At 38.9% G+C, this 18,825-nt stretch overlaps 2 protein-coding genes across 4 annotated transcripts; one reads left to right on the top strand and one right to left on the bottom strand.

The window, feature by feature from the left end:
• Nucleotides 1–580: 580 nt before the first annotated feature.
• On the top strand, nt 581–9,528 carry LOC147568817 (DExH-box ATP-dependent RNA helicase DExH12-like). The gene is made up of 5 exons (XM_086667643.1): nt 581–846; nt 1,201–4,228; nt 5,220–5,609; nt 5,734–8,934; nt 9,178–9,528. Exons 2-4 carry the CDS (start codon nt 1,250–1,252, stop codon nt 8,902–8,904), a joined length of 6,540 nt encoding a protein of 2,179 aa, XP_086523769.1. The 5' UTR covers nt 581–846; nt 1,201–1,249; the 3' UTR covers nt 8,905–8,934; nt 9,178–9,528.
• Nucleotides 9,529–11,116: 1,588 nt separating this feature from the next.
• Nucleotides 11,117–13,153, bottom strand: LOC147568816 (2-alkenal reductase (NADP(+)-dependent)-like). Of its 3 annotated transcripts, none has more exons than XM_086671433.1 (5): nt 12,814–13,153; nt 12,531–12,717; nt 12,193–12,359; nt 12,001–12,083; nt 11,117–11,633 (listed from the first exon to the last, which is right to left on the bottom strand). In XM_086671433.1, the coding sequence occupies exons 2-5, from the start codon at nt 12,634–12,636 to the stop codon at nt 11,255–11,257; spliced, it is 735 nt and encodes a 244-aa protein (XP_086527559.1). In that variant the 5' UTR covers nt 12,637–12,717; nt 12,814–13,153; the 3' UTR covers nt 11,117–11,254. The 3 variants fall into 3 exon arrangements, with proteins under 3 accessions (XP_086527559.1, XP_086527546.1, XP_086527552.1); XM_086671420.1 differs by having other exon boundaries at nt 12,809–13,101; XM_086671426.1 differs by having other exon boundaries at nt 12,841–13,094.
• Between the last annotated feature and the right edge of the window lie 5,672 nt (nt 13,154–18,825).

The following is an 18,825-nucleotide window of genomic DNA, read 5'->3' as shown; positions in this document are numbered from 1 at the left end:
AGTTGCATCCTTCACTATTACTCTAGTATTACACAACTTAACATCCACCATTAGTAAAGATAAAGACACTATGTTAGCATCTTCTAGGTTTCTAGCTTTCATGTACTAACTAAAATCACATTGAAAGCTAGTTAAAATGTAAAGGATACGAAATTTGAAGGTCAAACAATTCAAACTTACATCAATGCGCGTTCAAAGCTAGATTGCATTACTAGTGGTAGAAGTACGTGGCATAGTTTATACTTGCTATCTTGTAGCCACTCCAATTTATTATTGGGAAGTTCTATAAGGCCTCCCCAATTTTATTAAAGGCCTCTCCATAGACCATTTTACTTGCTAAATTATACCTGAAGGGAGGCCTTTTAACAAATTATTATTGGGAAGTTTTATTATTTTGCGTGGTAATTAGACACATTCTAAAATTATAGTCATAACTATTTATCAGAAGTTCTAAATTAAAAAATAAATAAATGAAAATAAGTTAGAAACACAACCATATTTTCATTGTATAAATACCAAAATTCAGTACAAATTATTATATCATGTATTATCCCGAATGACTGAAATAATAAAACTTCCCAATAGGGGTTGATGGGGCAAAGTTTGTGGCGGCCCTTGGAAAAATCAGAGTTTTGTTCAAGAGAAAAACTTATTTTTTTTTTTGTTGAGGAAGAGAAAAACTTATTAGTCGGTGAAAACCGCCTCTAGGTCAGGAATAAATATAGAACCCAACATTACTCTCTCTTCTCTATTCCCTCTTCTCGCTTCTCTTTCTAGTTTCCCGGAATCACGAATTAAAGGCTCTCAGAAGAAGTTCGCTCCTCTCTCTGGATAAATCATCATTCGGTAAACTCTATTCTCTGAAATCTTAACCCTAGATGTTCGTTATTATTTTTCTTCTTGAATAAGATAATGCTTTAGTTGGAATATATTCTATATTAGGGTTTTATTTTTTGCAGTATTTTTTGGGTATTTAGTTCTTAGGTTTTCTGTTGCTTATCTTAAAATCGTCGTCTGCTAGTGAGTATCGATAGCTTTCTTGTTGTTCTTTAGTATTTAAGAGATTAGGGTTTTACTGTTTCTCTTAAATCATGAAGTTCGATGTGTTCTTTCTCTAATAATGAAAAGTTTGTTTGGATTAGGAACTGGTTGATTTGATTTTGCAGACAATTTATGTGATTTTTGTTTTATTTTTTTCAGGAATATCTTGCTTACTTTTTTGGTAGTCTTTGATCTGCTCTGAGGGAACATGGCACATTTGGGTGGTGGTGCTGAAGCACACGCCCGTTTTAAACAGTACGAGTACCGAGCCAACTCCAGTCTTGTTCTCACCACAGACACACGGCCACGGGACACTCATGAGCCCACTGGTGAACCTGAAACACTCTGGGGTAAGATTGATCCCAAGCATTTTGGGGACCGAGCTTACATTGGTAGACCACCTGAACTTGAAGAAAAGCTGAAAAAATCCAAGAAGAAGAAGGAGCGTGACCCTTCAGCTCCTGATTCTGTTCAGAAGAGAGATAGTAAGCGCAGAAGACTTGACGAGGCCACTGTACTTAATATTTCTGAAGAACCAGTTTACCAGCCCAAGACTAAAGAGACACGTGCTGCCTATGAGGCCCTCCTTAGTGTAATCCAGCAACACTTGGGTGGGCAGCCGCAAGACATTCTATGTGGTGCTGCCGACGAGGTCTTGGCTGTTCTCAAGAACGAGAAGGTGAAGAATCCTGACAAGAAAAAGGATATTGAGAAGCTTTTGAATGCAATCCCTAACACTACTTTTGACCATATTGTATCAATTGGGAGGCTTATCACTGATTACCAAGATGGGAGTGATGTAGGGGGGTCTGCTGCTGCTAATGACGATGAGGAGGCTGAAGATGATATCGGTGTTGCTGTCGAGTTTGAAGAGGAAGAAGAGGATGAGGAGAGTGATTATGATCAGGTACAGGAGGAGGAAGAGGAGGATGGAGATGGGGCTGAAACAAATGGATCTGCTGGTATGCAGATGGGTGGTGGAATAGATGACGATGAGATGGAAGAGGCAAATGAGGGTATGACTCTAAATGTCCAGGACATCGATGCATATTGGCTTCAGAGGAAAATCGGCCAGGCTTATGAAAAGATTGACGCACAGCAGAGCCAGAACCTTGCTCAAGAAATACTTAATATACTTGCTGAAGGTGGTGACAGTAGGGAAGTGGAGGCTCGTCTGCTGGTGCTCCTTGAATACGGAAAGTTTGAACTCATTAAGATTCTTTTGCGGAATCGTCTAAAGATTGTTTGGTGTACTCGTCTGGCTAGGGCAGAAAACCAGGATGAGAGGAAGAAGATCGAGGATGAAATGATGGGTTTAGGTCCTGGCTTGGTTTCCATTCTTGAGCAGTTGCATGCGACAAGAGCTACTGCAAAAGAACGACAGAAAATCTTAGAGAAAAACATAAGAGACGAAGCTAGAAGATTGAAAGATGAGAGTGGTGGTGGTGGTGGCAGTGGTGATGGGGACAGAGACTGGGAGAGGAGAGGGGTTGTAGATAGAGGAGATGTAGAGAATAGTTGGTTGAAGGGGCAGCGTCAATTACTCGATCTAGAAGGCATTTCGTTTCAGGAAGGTGGTCTTTTGATGGAAAAGAAGAAGTGCGAGCTTCCCTCGGGGTCTTACCGTAATCATAGCAAGGGATATGAAGAAGTTCATGTACCTGCTCTGAAGCCTAAACCTCTTGACCCTGGTGAAGAACTAGTGAAGATATCTTCCATGCCTGACTGGGCACAACCAGCCTTTGAGAATATGTCCAAGTTGAACAGGGTTCAGAGTAAAGTTTATGAGGCAGCCCTCTTTACACCTGATAATCTCCTTTTGTGCGCCCCAACTGGTGCTGGGAAAACAAATGTTGCAGTGTTAACTATTCTTCATCAGATCGCTACTCATAGGAACCCAGATGGGTCATTTAACAACAGCAATTATAAGATCGTTTATGTGGCACCAATGAAAGCTTTAGTTGCTGAGGTAGTTGGAAATTTATCCAACCGTCTAAAAAACTACGGTGTACAGGTGAGGGAGTTGAGTGGAGACCAGTCGATGACTCGTCAGCAAATCGAAGAAACACAGATAATTGTAACTACTCCTGAGAAGTGGGATATTATCACTAGAAAATCAGGAGACCGCACATATACCCAGCTTGTGAAACTTGTAATCATAGATGAGATCCATCTTCTTCATGATAACAGGGGTCCAGTTCTTGAAAGTATTGTTGCAAGAACAGTCCGACAAATTGAGACCACAAAAGAGCTTATCCGTTTGGTTGGATTATCCGCTACACTCCCTAATTATGAAGATGTGGCTTTGTTCCTTCGAGTGGACCCAAATAAGGGACTCTTCCATTTTGATAACAGCTACAGACCATGCCCACTAAATCAACAGTATATTGGAATAACAGTAAGGAAGCCTTTACAGAGATTCCAGCTGATGAACGACATCTGTTATGAAAAGGTTATGGCTGGAGCTGGGAAGCATCAATTTCTTATATTCGTTCATTCTAGAAAGGAGACGGTGAAAACTGCTCGTGCAATACGAGATGCTGCTCTTGCTAAAGACACACTAGGTCATTTCCTAAAAGAAGATAGTGCAAGTCACGCAATTTTGCGGGGAGAAAGTGAAGGTGTTAAGAGTAATGATTTAAAAGACCTATTGCCGTATGGTTTTGCAGTTCATCATGCTGGACTGGTTAGGGGTGACCGTACTATTGTTGAGGAACTTTTTGCTGAAAAGCATATACAAGTGTTGGTATCCACAGCTACTCTAGCTTGGGGTGTTAATTTACCAGCGCATACAGTGATTATTAAAGGTACTCAGATTTACAATCCTGAAAAGGGAGCATGGACCGAATTAAGCCCTTTGGATGTCATGCAAATGCTTGGTCGTGCAGGAAGGCCTCAGTATGACACTTCTGGGGAAGGGATAATCATAACTGGTCATAGTGAACTGCAGTATTATCTCTCTCTCATGAATCAACAGCTTCCTATTGAGAGTCAGTTTGTGTCCAAGTTGGCTGATCAATTGAATGCAGAGATTGTTCTTGGAACAGTTCAGAATGCTAGGGAAGCTTGCAACTGGCTTGGCTACACTTACTTGTACATTCGCATGTTGAGGAATCCTACACTTTATAGTTTGGCACCTGATGTTTTGACCAAGGACTTAACACTGGAGGAAAGGAGGGCTGATTTGGTAAGCTTCTAACTGATTTTAGAGTAAAATTCTGTTAGTTTCTTGGTCTTTTTTGTCGTATTAACATTAATAATTTAGTATTTCAGATTTTTTTGCAAGCATAAGACGGAAATAAAGTTCCATGTGGATATCATGATTAAGGAGTCACAATCACATGCATGCATTCAACTTTTGTACTTCAAAACAGAACTCTGACCGTGTCTGTCACCTATGTGCTTTTTGTTCTCCATGAACTTATTCTCTGTATCTTCTGCAAATTGGTCGGTAGGGTTCTACAACTACATGTTTTCTGACTTTTGCTTGGTGGCATATAGGTGTCACATTTTTTCTGGATTGGTTTTCTACGATATTCATTTGTTTTTCCTGTTTCAATTTTTTTTTCTGTACTTGCCTATAAAACTTTGAAGGGGGAGGGTTTTTTCGATGGAAATTATATTTGTGTCAAAATTTGTATGCGGACTGAGTAGATTTATGGTCTTCATTTTAGGCTAATAGCTAGTAAATGAATTAGAATGAACTCCAAAACATTCAATTCTGTCGTGAACTTAAAGGCTAGAAATCTTAGAGAGTTGGCATACATCCAACGAGGCATAGTTTTGTATTGAAGTATGCATTAAAGGAATAAGTCACATTCTGAATTTCTGACTGATAGTAGTTGAACATCATTATAGTCTTGGGTTGGTATCCGTGAATGACATTGCTTATTGCCCCATAGTGAAGCTAGAATGATGAAATAAATCTGAATGAAGTAAGGAGTTCTATTAAGGTGCTTCAACTACTGAGACTCACATTGTGATTCTGTCTCTGCCTAGCAGACATTACTATGATGTTATTGATTATATAGTTTCCATAGGATGTGGTTCACTTGTTTTTTTTGTATATGATAATTTAGTTTACCGTAAGTATGTTTTATTTCTCTTTCAACTGAAAAAAAAGTATGTTTTATTTCCATTTAACATGAATAACTGACGTTGTCATAATGCTTCTGCAGATCCATTCAGCTGCAACCCTCTTGGAGAAAAATAATTTGGTCAAGTATGATAGGAAAAGTGGCTATTTTCAGGTCACTGATCTTGGTCGCATTGCTAGTTACTATTATATAAGTCATGGAACAATATCAACATATAATGAGTATCTGAAACCAACAATGGGGGATATTGAACTTTGTCGATTGTTCTCCCTCAGTGAAGAATTTAAATACGTCACTGTGAGGCAAGACGAGAAGATGGAACTCGCTAAGCTTTTAGATCGTGTGCCTATTCCTGTAAAGGAAAGCTTGGAAGAGCCTAGTGCCAAAATCAATGTTTTACTGCAAGCCCACATTTCAAAACTGAAGCTCGAGGGGCTTTCACTGACATCCGACATGGTTTTCATCACTCAGGTCTGTAATCTGTATTGTTGTGGATTGCTTTTGTTACGAATTTCCATATTTTTGGGTTACTCTTTACCTAAAATAGATAAACCTTTCCATGATACTTACTCTTAATTTTTATTCTCTTTTGCAGAGTGCTGGACGTCTTATGCGAGCTCTTTTTGAAATTGTTCTAAAAAGAGGATGGGCGCAGTTGGCTGAGAAGGCTTTGAACTTATGTAAGATGATTGGCAAGCAGATGTGGAATGTTCAGACACCCCTTCGACAATTCAAAGGCATCCCAAAGGAAATGTTGATGAAGTTGGAGAAGAAAGATTTGGCTTGGGATAGGTATTATGATCTGTCCTCTCAGGAGATTGGCGAACTTATCCGCTTCCCAAAGATGGGAAGGACCCTTCACAGATTTATTCACCAATTTCCGAAGCTGAACCTAGCAGCACATGTTCAACCAATTACCCGCTCCGTATTGAGGGTTGAACTGACAATTACACCTGATTTCCAGTGGGAGGACAGTGTTCATGAATATGTACAGCCATTTTGGATTATTGTTGAGGATAATGATGGAGAATTGATTCTTCATCACGAGTACTTTTTGCTGAAGAAACAGTACATTGATGAGGACCATACTTTGAATTTCACGGTGCCGATATACGAGCCTTTGCCTCCTCAGTACTTCATTCGCGTTGTGTCAGACAAGTGGCTCAACTCTCAGTCTGTTTTACCTGTTTCATTTAGACACCTTATCCTGCCTGAAAAATATCCTCCACCAACTGAGTTGTTGGATTTACAACCCTTGCCTGTGACTGCACTGAGAAATCCTGCCTATGAAGCTCTATATCAACAGTTCAGGCACTTCAATCCTGTACAAACACAGGTTTTCACCGTCTTATACAATACAGACGACAATGTGTTGGTTGCAGCACCAACTGGAAGTGGGAAGACCATCTGTGCAGAGTTCGCGATTTTGAGGAATCATCAGAAAGGAGGCGAGAGCATCATGCGTGCTGTATATATTGCTCCTATTGAAGCTCTTGCAAAGGAGCGGTATCGTGATTGGGAGAAGAAATTCGGAAAGGGTCTTGGAATTAGAGTCGTTGAACTGACAGGTGAAACAGCAACAGACTTGAAACTTCTTGAGAAAGGGCAAGTTATCATAAGCACTCCTGAGAAATGGGATGCTCTATCTCGACGGTGGAAACAGCGAAAACATGTGCAGCAAGTCAGCCTTTTTATTGTTGACGAGCTTCACTTGATTGGAGGGCAAGCTGGACATGTTCTAGAGGTGATAGTATCTAGGATGAGATACATTGCAAGTCAGAGCGAGAACAAGATCCGCATAGTTACACTTTCGACATCTCTTGCGAATGCCAAAGATCTAGGGGAGTGGATAGGTGCAACCTCTCACGGTTTATTTAACTTCCCACCAGGAGTCCGTCCCGTTCCTCTGGAGATACATATTCACGGAGTGGATATAGCTAATTTTGAAGCAAGAATGCAGGCAATGACAAAGCCGACGTATACCGCAATTGTCCAACATGCAAGAAATGGAAAACCAGCACTTGTATTTGTTCCTACTAGGAAGCATGCTAGACTCACAGCAGTTGATTTGATGACTTACTCAAATGCAGATAGCAGAGAGAGACCTGCATTTCTTCTTCGACCAGTTGAAGAATTGGAGCCTTTCATTTCTAAAATCAAGGAGCCCATGTTGAGTGAGACTCTCCGTTATGGTGTCGGTTACTTGCATGAAGGCCTTACCAGTATGGATCTTGAAGTTGTGTCGCATCTTTTCGAAGCTGGTTGGATTCAGGTCTGTGTTGCAAGCAGTTCAATGTGCTGGGGCATGCCATTAGCAGCCCACTTGGTGGTGGTTATGGGAACACAATATTATGATGGACGAGAAAATGCTCACACTGACTACCCAGTTACAGATCTACTACAGATGATGGGACACGCTAGTCGACCTCTTTTAGACAATTCTGGCAAGTGTGTGATCCTTTGTCATGCTCCGAGGAAAGAATACTACAAGAAGTTCTTGTATGAAGCATTCCCTGTGGAGAGTCATCTACATCACTATTTGCACGACAATCTGAACGCTGAGGTTGTTGTGGGAGTTATCGAGAATAAGCAAGATGCAGTTGATTATCTCACTTGGACATTCATGTACCGAAGGCTCACTCAGAATCCCAACTACTACAATCTCCAGGGAGTTAGTCACAGACATCTGTCTGATCACCTGTCCGAGCTTATTGAGAACACGTTAAGTGACCTAGAAGCGAGTAAATGTGTTGCCGTGGAAGATGATATGGACCTGTCTCCCCTGAACCTTGGGATGATAGCGTCCTACTACTATATAAGCTATACCACTATAGAACGATTTAGTTCTTCGTTGACTTCCAAAACCAAGATGAAGGGCCTTCTGGAGATTCTTGCTTCGGCTTCAGAGTATGCTCAGCTCCCTCTAAGACCAGGAGAAGAAGAGCTGATAAGGAGATTAATTAACCACCAGAGGTTCTCGTTTGAAAACCCGAAATGCACTGACCCCCATGTAAAGGCAAATGCTTTGCTGCAAGCCCACTTCTCAAGGCACACAGTTGTCGGAAACCTAGCCTCAGATCAGAGAGAGGTGCTCCTATCTGCTAGCAGGCTGCTTCAAGCAATGGTTGATGTGATTTCCAGCAGTGGGTGGCTCAGCCTTGCGCTTCTTGCGATGGAGGTGAGTCAGATGGTGACGCAGGGAATGTGGGAACGAGACTCAATGCTCCTCCAGCTACCACACTTCACCAAAGAGCTGGTCAAGAAATGTCAGGAAAACCCAGGAAAAGGTATTGAAACGGTTTTCGATCTGGTGGAAATGGAGGATGAGGAGAGGAGAGAGCTGCTCCAGATGTCAGATACCCAGTTACTCGACATTGCACAGTTTTGCAATCGGTTCCCTAACATAGACATGGCATATGAGGTTATGGAAGGTGATAATGTGAGGGCTGGGGAGGATGTTACTTTGCAAGTAACTCTTGAACGAGAACTTGAAGGAAGACCAGAGGTAGGTCCTGTTGATGCTCCTAGGTATCCGAAAGCTAAAGAAGAAGGATGGTGGCTCGTGGTTGGTGATAGCAAAACGAACCAGTTGCTTGCAATCAAGAGAGTCTCTCTGCAGAGAAGATCAAGAGTGAAGCTGGAGTTTGCAGCACCGGCAGAAGGTGGAAAGAAATCGTATACTCTCTATTTTATGTGCGATTCGTATCTAGGTTGTGATCAGGAGTACAATTTTACGGTTGATGTGAAAGAAGCCGGGGAAGAGTAAATCCACACCATGATGAAGTTTTGCTCGAAAGTGAGTTTTTTTGTTCTTTTTATTTCTCTTTCTGCACAACTATGAATTTTATTTGCTTTGTTTTGATGTCTTCTACACTCTGCTTTGATCTAGACATTTATTTAATAGGCAGAACTTATATGTAGTATCTTAGTGAATTTAAATGAAGGATTTGACGATATTCCTTTCAGTTTTAGTCTGTCCAATCTATCTCTGATTTGGGGTTTTGAGCTTCAAACTTAATGTGGCGCGGTTCTTATGCAGGTTCTGATCTTAGCAGTGTAGCTTTTCAGTTGTTGTGAAAGGATTAGGCGAACAGTGGGGATGTAGTTGCAGTGTTGATAGTAAGTGTTAACTATCTTCTTCTTGAACAACTTTGGGTTGACTGGAAAACTATGAAACTTCGTTTGCTTTTTCGATTAGATCATCTATGTGGTAATCTAGACTTGGTATCTTTGGATGATAAAGCTAGATTTTGATTCAAACTTATGAAACTCAATTAAACTGAACCTTTGTAATCGTCCTACTGCTGATTTTACTTGGTTATTCGAGTCGTTGGCTGGAAGAATTTGAAGACAGCTTTTGAGAAATTGATGAAACCTAGTTTGACAAAAAGTAACCTAATTTTAATAGAGCTTTTTATTATAACTCTTAACATAGAGGAGTTCTCTTCGAACAATAGATTTCTATAGCCGACCTTTTATTTATCAAGAAAGAACAACGGCATACCAGGTGCTAGATCCCTGTTTCTCGAAAGTCCTTCGGCACAAAGCAACCCACCCAAGAGTTGGTTTCTTTCTTTGGTCTCTCAAGAAAGTTCCAACAGTGATGCTCTCAAACGGGGAGGTTTCTATATCCCTAATAGATGTGTACTATCATGGAAGAGGAAAGCATAGACCACCTATTCCTTCGGTGCAAAGTAACCTATATTGTATTAGGCAGTTCTTCATCAGTACTATTTCAATCCTTGGATGCAGTCCAGACTTAACTACTCGGATGATAGCTCAGTGGGAGGGCCTTTGTAAGAGGAAGAAGAAAAAAGAAGTTCGGTAACTTGATTTTTGAATATTTGGAAGGGTAGAAATAACAAAAATCTTCAAAGAAAATAACTTATCAAGTAATGTTGATATTGAAGACATCAAAGGGATGATCCACTCTTGGATTAGGAAGACTGAGAAATACATAAATGTATCTTTCTTTGAATCGAAGGGAGGTATGGATATTGTGAGAGATTCCATAGTCACACCATACACTTTGTAAATATATAGTTTCGTCTTCTAGTATATTTATTCAAAGTTTCAAAAAAAAAAGACCAGTGCCGTTCATTGATTTCCAGATTGATTTTCACCTTGAAGGTGAAGATTCCCGGTGTGGGCATCTCTTGCTTCTAATTTTCTAATTTGTACGAAAATTAATAGTTTAGTTGGAAACAAAAACCCATATGACAGACAACTAACTAGGACATCTAAAATTACGACAAGATGGAGCATCTTCACTGCGGAACTAAAAGGAAGTTGAAATTGTCTCAATTGAAACTCTGTTTGGTGTATAGTTAAATTGGGTGTCTTCGGACTGAAAGTGCTTCATTTTAACAAAAAAAAAAAAAAGAAAAGACAGAAGTGCTTCATAATTTTTTTTTACAGTTGCACATGATAACGCACATTTAATATGAGAAAGTTCTTTTTTGAACTATATGAGAAAGTAGTTGAGACGGACTTCCTATCGTTCTTAAAGTTTAATTTGATAGAATCAAATATTTGAGATTATTCCCAAGAGAATAAAAATAGTCTATGATTGAAACATCTTAGGATCATTGCACCTCGTCTTGAGATCTTAACTGAGATTTGCATTGGATAATTTTGTTCCCGGAGGTGAATTGGGATTTTCCTATTAGATCATGTCATCCTGGGACGACTTGATTGTATACAAATGCAGATGGATGGGGTTTCCCTGTTGGATCAACTCATTTTGACGCACACAAATCATTTATGGCGGAAAAATAGATAATGATTCTGAATTCTTCGAGAGTGGAACTGTACAGTACACACAAGATAGATCTTTCGAAGAACAGTCGTTTTTCGAAATCGTTTTCTCTGGAAACCATTTTTGTCACAAACTTTTTTTGGAAATCATTTTTAATTTTTTTTTGGCATATCCACTTCTTTAAACAAATGGTTCTTGCATAGGCAGTTTCTCCAAAAAATGGTTCTAAAAGAAAAACATTTATGAGAGAAGCTACAGAAAAACGCTTTTTAACAAAGAAAACGATAATATAACAAAGAAAACGTTACCCTAACAAAGCAACTCCATAGACAACAAACATACACAAGGACTAAACTAATCACTCGCGGGCGACAACGACTACCTGTTTCCCAACATTGAATCCAGTGAAGAGTCCAATTAATGCCGAAGGCGCGTTCTCGATCCCATCCACTATATCTTCCACATAAACTATCTTATTTTGTTGGATGTATTGCTTCATCAATTCTATGAACTTGGGATAGTGGTGATAGTAATCGTTTACCAGAAACCCTTCCATACGAATTCTCTTTGTGATAAGAAGGAACAAGTTGTGCACTCCTTCAGCTTGCTCAAGGTTGTATTGAGAAATCATTCCGCAAACAGCAATTCGGCCATGGACTCTCATATTCAGTAGGACTGCATCCAACATTTTTCCACCCACATTTTCATAGTAAATGTCAATGCCCTCCGGGAAGTACCTGAAAAGAAAAACGATCGGATTAAGTGACGGCTAGCTAGACGTCTTCTTTTCTTGACTTCAAACTAGTAGTAGATTGACAATTACAACAGGAAACACTTTCTTTGATTGGCGTAACTCAAAGCTATTACTTCGATTTTTATGTGATTTTGTGACGACACGCAGCGGAAATGTTCTAGTTTAAACATTTCTCTTTTATAATGTACCAAACAGAAAATCATGTAAACAATTTCTACTCATCTAAAATCTGTCAATACCAATTGAAAGGGACCATAAAAGCCCTAGTAATGTACTATTATTGGTCATGAGAAATAGTATTTGTTCATGTGGGACTATTTCCACAATAGTATCAAAGTTTGATTTCCTACCTTTTTAAAGCTGCACACAAGTCCTTTTCTTCCTTATAGTTGAAAGCATCATCGAAGCCAAACTTGTCCTTCAACAAATCGACCTTAATTTTCAAGGACCGCAAATGAAGAACGGGCAATTAGCAAAAGCACAAATAAAAATAAGACAACGAATCGACATTTTTTTGTAATAATAAATGAAAATTAACAAACCTTTTCCTTGGATCCAGCACTTCCAACAACATAGCAACCCATTAACTTTGCAAATTGTCCAACAAGCTGGCCAACGGCACCAGATGCAGCTGAGACATACACATATTCTCCTTTCTTGGGAGCGCAAACCTCATGAAAACCAGCATAAGCAGCTATGCCAGGCATACCTAAACACCATGTACTAAAATCTTAGTAATAAGTTGAGTGGAAGATAAAATGATTGCTAAACTTGTGATCGATCTTGAAATATCACATGTATTACAGAGAGTAAACGAGTAGTGAATAATACTCAACCGACAAAATGGTACCGAAAAAGAAGAAGAAGAAAAAAAACATACCAAGAATTCCTGTATAGTAAGATAGAGGAACACGAGTATAGTTGATCTTCATCAAGAGACTAGGTTGAGGATTATGAATGAGGGTATACTCTTCCCATCCAGTCATACCCCACACATAATCACCTACCTTATACTCTAAATTTCCAGCAGAATCTATAACTTTTGAAACACCATATCCATCTATAACCTGCATGTATGTATGTTTTTTGTTTAACAAAGATTGTAATTTAACATGAGAGATTAAAAAAAAGAACTTCGAGAAAGTAATTGAATCTTACCGAACCAGGAACGAAAGCGGAAATGTAATGACCTTCAATCTTTTGCATTCTAGGTCTCATATATGGATCACAAGATAAGTATAGATTCTTCAACAAAATTGAGTTTGATCCTAGTGGAGCTTTGAGTTTAATTGTTCCAGTTTGAAGAAACATATCGGTTTGTTTTGGAAATCCAGAAATGTAATCTCTGAAAATAATCTGTTTGTTGCTAACTTCTCCGCTCCATGCCATCTATCTCTCTTCTTTTCTCCTGTAAAATTTCAGTGAGTCATGAACAAGTACAGACATAGAATAGGGTTTAAAAATAGGGGTACGACGAATAAGATAGTAATAATCAAAGATAACATTAAAAAAAGCGGACACGGTTTTCTCCATGTCTTACCGTTTCAACCTACATTTATAAATGTTGGACTATATTAAATTACTATATGATACTAGTGATTATTAAAATGGTGAATGCCCATCAATTACGTACTAAAACTACAAATGTTCGGCTATATTAAATGACCAGTGTCTATCATGTACGTAATAAAATGCTGCAAATGCTCACAATTTGAGAAATTCAACAACTTAAAAGAAAGAGTTAAGAAACTAAATTTCTGGCAGTCCAACTTCCATTATTGGTGTCTAATTTGAACCTCTTTTACATACTCTTTTTCTCTTTAGGTAATTTTTATTCTCGAGATCTAGTCACTTTTCGTGCACTATCTCTCTTGATTCTCATCAAGTTTCTCTGATTTCTATGGATACTGCAAGTTCTCAATTCTTACGCAACCCTCACTGCGGAGGAACAACCTCCGGTAATGGTGGAAGTGAAAGATCTCATCACTCCATGGACGATGGATATCATTAAGTGAGGAGTGGCTTGGTTTCAATGCTCTAAGAAAATTGACATTGGACAGGCAATGGTGCATTGTCAAGGGTTATCCGTGAACCAAATAAATTTACCATGACCGAACTCAAAGACCATGTCTTTTTGTTGTAATTCTCGACGACAACAGAGTTGGAAGTGGCTTTAGAGACTTGGCCTTGAGTTATCCAAGAAGAACTTACCGTTTTCCAAGCATGTCGACAAGGTGTCTCTCCGAGAGACCACATGTTAGAATTGAATACGTATTGGCGAAACCATTCCCACGGTAAATTTGTAGTTATCCAACTCAAAATTGGTCTCCATTGAGATCCGACTCGAGAAACTCCCCCACTTTTGTAATTCATGTGGTTTACTAGGACACACAATCCAATTTTGTCCTACAATTCCAACTTTCTCTCAAGAACAAAAACAACTTGTACTTCAGATTATAGGTTATGAAACCGAACTATAAAATGTCAACCACTGGTACCCAGTTGGTCAATGCATATACTCTGCAATGCAGAGGTCTCAGGTTTGATCCCATGGAAGTGTAACTTTTAGGTCATTTCATTCGTCAGGCTATAGGCCATTTAATTCATCAGGCTTTAGGCTCAGTAGTATTTCCGCAGTTATCGTGCTTATCACATCGTCTCGATGTATCAATGCCTTGTAAACGACTAACATAGATCATAGTCGATTTCTCAAAGAAAAAACTTAAGTATAAAGGGTTTTTAAGAGTTCCATTTCACATCAAGCACATTTGTAGAGAATTATGATCTTTTTGTTCTGGCTGTGAATGTAAGAGAGAAGAGAGAAGAATCAGAAGGAAGAAAGGAAGAAAGCTATGGGCACTCCACCACTCGTGTACTTCACTCGTGGGCACATTATAATGTTAGTTAAGAAGTTAGTTACAGTTAGTTAGTGTTAGTTAAGCTTCTAATTAGTGTTAACGAACAATTAGATCTCTCTCTAGACTGATTAGATATATAAATCAGTAGCTTTGTAAACTGCTGGTTAATGAAAGTGAATGAATTGAATCTTGCTTTCTTTCATGGTACCAGAGCTTTAAGAGTTTAGATCAAAATCGATCCAAGTTAACCTAAAATTTGGATGAGACCAAAATCGATCAAAAGGAGTTGAAACTTCCGCCATCAAAGAATCGGAGTATTCAATCTTCAAAAACACAACTACGAGATCTTCTTCTGGTCAGATTTCTTACAATGCTAACATAACCAGTCTAATTTCTACAAGGTTAGATGGCTCCAATTTCCTCATTTGGAAAGAGCAAATCGAAAATGCCCTAATTGGCAATGATCTTATGTGCTATATTGATGGATCCTATGAAGAACCTCCACAATTGATTCTAATTGAAGGTAGAGATACTCTAAATCCTGCCTATCTTCAATGGAGGAAGAACTACAGTTTCGTTAAAGCTTGCATTAAAGCTACAATTAATCAATCTATAGCATCAGATATTCTAGGGTTAAAGACAACAAGTGATATATGGAGATATCTTGAACAAATTTATCTTCAAGAATCTGAAGCTAAGAAGTCATCAATGAGGCATAAACTACAAACTATCAAGAAAGGTACATCTTCTATCTCTGAATATTTGAGTATGATCAAAACCTTGGCTGACTCTCTTGTAGCAGTAAATGATCGAGTTAGTGATGTTGAATTAACTAGAATAGCTTTACAAGGATTGGGTAAAGAATACTCCCAATTTTTTATTACAATTCAGAATAGAGATGCAGTTTTGAATTTTGGTGAACTTAGAAGTAGATTGACTCATCATGAAGTTTGGCTGAAAGAGCAAGACTCAAATGAGGATAATGAATCTTACTTTGTGAAAAAATATCAACCAAAGAATCAAATAAAACCCTTTTTCAATAATACTAGATTCCCAAACCAGACCCAAAACTCAGAAGGGTCTCAACAGAGAAATCAATTCAGACAAAATCAGAGACAAATACCATCTCAACCAAGAAACACATTCTTTGATTATACTACCATACCTTGTGGTATTTGTTACAGATGGGGTCATACAGCAAGGCAATGTAGAATGAGGTTTAAAGATTTCTCTGAATCATCATCCTCAAACAAGGTACCTCAAATAAATTTTGCAAATTTACATTTACAATAAATAGAAGAAGAAGATGAGGATGAAGATGGGTTTTTTGAACAACAAGATGAAGAGGAATAATAAGCACATTTTGTTCATTGTGATGAAAATCAAGAGGTTTCCCATGAAGCACATTTATCTTGTCAAAGTGAGAAGGATAGGAAATGGATTGCTGACACAGGGGCTAGCAGCCCCATGACCTATACTAAAGGAAATCTCACTGTTAGTGAACCATATAAAGGTACAAATGGGGTTTTGGTAGGAGATGGCAAGTCTTTACCCATATCCAGCACAGGAGAGGCAACTGTTAGCTCTGGCTCAGCTACCTTTCAGCTAAAAAAAGGTACTTCATGTACCAACTATTCAAAGAAACTTGCTCTCCATTCCAAAATTCACTAAAGAAAATTTTTTGTAGTGTTGAGTTTTTACCATGGAGTTTTATGGTCAGCGACCTATGGTCTAAAGAGGTTCTTGCTGATGGACCCATGGTGAATAATCTCTATAGCATTGATCTTACACTAAATCCATATGATAAACCTCAAGATGGTACTGAGGAAGCTTATTCTGTAAAAGCATCTGCTCAAACCTGGCACAATAGGCCAGGACATCCATCTAAAGACATCATTTTGAACTTAGAAAAAGAAAATAGGATCAAACTAAGCTCTAGGGATTTCATGTCTCTATGCAACTCTTGTCAACTGAGCAAGAGTCATAAGTTACCTTTTTCTTCTTCAGCAAGTACATCCTCTGGTCCCCTTCAATTGATCTACTGTGATATATGGGGACCATCACCTGTAACAACAAAATCAGGGATAAGATACTATATACTGTTCATGGATGACTTTAGCAAGTTTTTCTGGATTTACCCTCTTAAGCTAAGGTCAGAAAGTTTGAGTTGTTTTCAAACTTTCCAAAGGCACTATGAAAAACTCTTCTCAACATCCATCAAGGTTTTTCAAAGTGATGGGGCTCCTGAACTGTCTAAAGGAGATTTCAAAGCTCACTTAAACAAATGTGGCATACTATTTAGAAGCTCCTGCCCCTATACACCTGAGTAAAATGGGGTTGCAGAGAGAAAGAATAGACAAATTACATCAGTGGGTAACTCATTGCTTTTTCAGGCCTCAATGCCTAAGAGTTTCTGGTTCCATGCCTATGACACAACCATCTATATCATAAACAGAACTCCCACTAAGGTACTTTCTTACTTAACACCTTATGAAGTTCTGTTTAATAAATGTCCAGATTATTCAATGCTTAAAGTTTTTGGATCATTATGTTATCCATATTTGGGAGATGTGAAAAATGATAAACTATCACCTAGGTCTGTTAAGTGTGTGTTTATAGGTTATAGTACAACTCATAAGGGGTACAAATGCTTAGATGTGTCCTCTCAAAGAGAATATGTATCTAGACATGTTATTTTTTATGAATCTTGCTTCCCTTTTGCTGAAACCATCACACACACTCCTTCACATAGCCAAGAACAACCTACTCCATATCAGATTTTACAGTTGCCTATACTGAATCAAGTCCTCTAACCTCCATCCCCTCATACCACAATAGCTATCCACAAATTGATCAGGAGCTGTCCATCAATATGCCTTCCTCAACCTCATCACCTATTCTTTCTACCTTATCACACTCACAAATAGAGCCTTCCTCAACCTCATCACCTATTCTTTCTACCTCATCACACTCACAAATAGAGCCTATTTCACCAGAGGGTGATCCCCCTATCCTCACTAATCAACACCCTATGCAAACTAGACTAAAGAGTGGGATAGTTAAGCCAAAAGGAATTCCTGATCATGTTTCACATTTCACCATTCCTCATGCTCTTCATTCATCCTATATTGCTGCCATTTCTTCTGTACTTGAACCTAAATCCTATAAGGTAGCTGCTCAAGATCCAAATTGGGTTCAGGCAATGCAATCTGAATATCAGGCTCTAGTTCAAAATAAAACATGGTCATTGACACCCAGATTACCCTCTATGAATGTCCTAGGGTGCAAATGGGTTTTTAAGGTCAAATACAACTCTGATGGTTCTCTTGAAAGGTATAAGGCAAGGCTGGTTGCTCAGGGGTATTCCCAGCAAGAAGGCATAGACTACCAAGAAACTTTTAGTCCTGTGGTGAAGATACAGACTGTTAGAGTAGCCCTTACATTAGCAGTAACTCATCATTGGTCTATCCAACAACTTGATGTGTCCAATGCCTTCCTCCATGGGGACTTGAGTGAAGCTGTCTATATGAAACAACCTGCTGGTTTTGAGGATTCCCAATTTCCTGATTATGTATGCCTTCTCCATAAGTCTCTATATGGCCTTAAACAGACTCCAAGAGCCTGATTTACAAGAATAGCAACCTATTTACAACAATGGGGTTTCAAGAGAAGCACCTCAGACACATCTATGTTTGTGTTATACTTGGATGGCCAACTGCTCATTTTTCTTCTCTATGTTGATGATATTATTCTTACTGGCTCAAGTGAGTCTTTGATGAAGAAATTGGTCACTGATTTAGGACATGAGTTTGCTATGAAACAGCTAGGTGCTCTTCATTAATTTTTGGGTATAGAGGTTAAGTATCAAGGTTCTTCACTGGAATTGACTCAAACGAAGTATATCACTGAGCTTCTTCATAAGTCTGAGTTGTTAGACAGTGAGCCAAGCCTAATTCCAGTGTCTCATGGCAAAAGAGCTTCTAAATTTGATGGAGAACAGATTGATAATCCTCTATTCTATAGGAGTATGGTTGGGGGACTTCATGCAGGAGCCTAGCACCACCCATCTTATACTGCTCAAGAAGGTACTTAGATATCTCAAAGGAACTCTTGGTGCTGGAATAACAATTGTTCCAGGAGACACTTCATGTTTATCTGGTTTTTCTGACTCTGATTGGGGGAGTTGTCCTGACTCTAGGAGGTCCACAAGTGGTTACTGTCTCTTTCTAGGGTCTACACTCATTTGTTGGTCCTCTAAGAAGCAGAATGTGGTTTCAAGGTCTTCTACAGAGGCTGAGTACAGGGCCCTCTCCTTGG

This window comes from Eschscholzia californica, unplaced genomic scaffold (genome assembly GCF_041429995.1).
Source record: "Eschscholzia californica isolate CP2 unplaced genomic scaffold, dmEscCali1.0.p SCAF_1, whole genome shotgun sequence".
NCBI classification, from domain to species: Eukaryota; Viridiplantae; Streptophyta; class Magnoliopsida; order Ranunculales; family Papaveraceae; genus Eschscholzia; species Eschscholzia californica.
The sequence above is the reverse complement of the archived record's forward strand: the minus strand, read 5'-3'. Positions and strand labels throughout refer to the sequence as shown.

Coding starts and splice junctions, on each gene's coding strand:
- LOC147568817 (XM_086667643.1), top strand. CDS start 1,250: ATGGCACATTTGGGTGGTGGTGCTGAAGCACACGCCCGTTTTAAACAG. Junction 4,229..5,219: donor AGGAAAGGAGGGCTGATTTG/GTAAGCTTCTAA, acceptor ATGCTTCTGCAG/ATCCATTCAGCTGCAACCCT. Junction 5,610..5,733: donor ACATGGTTTTCATCACTCAG/GTCTGTAATCTG, acceptor TCTCTTTTGCAG/AGTGCTGGACGTCTTATGCG.
- LOC147568816 (XM_086671420.1), bottom strand. CDS start 13,039: ATGGCATGGAGCGGAGAAGTTAGCAACAAACAGATTATTTTCAGAGAT. Junction 12,360..12,530: donor TTACTATACAGGAATTCTTG/GTATGTTTTTTT, acceptor CATGGTGTTTAG/GTATGCCTGGCATAGCTGCT. Junction 11,634..12,000: donor TTGTGTGCAGCTTTAAAAAG/GTAGGAAATCAA, acceptor TTTTCTTTTCAG/GTACTTCCCGGAGGGCATTG.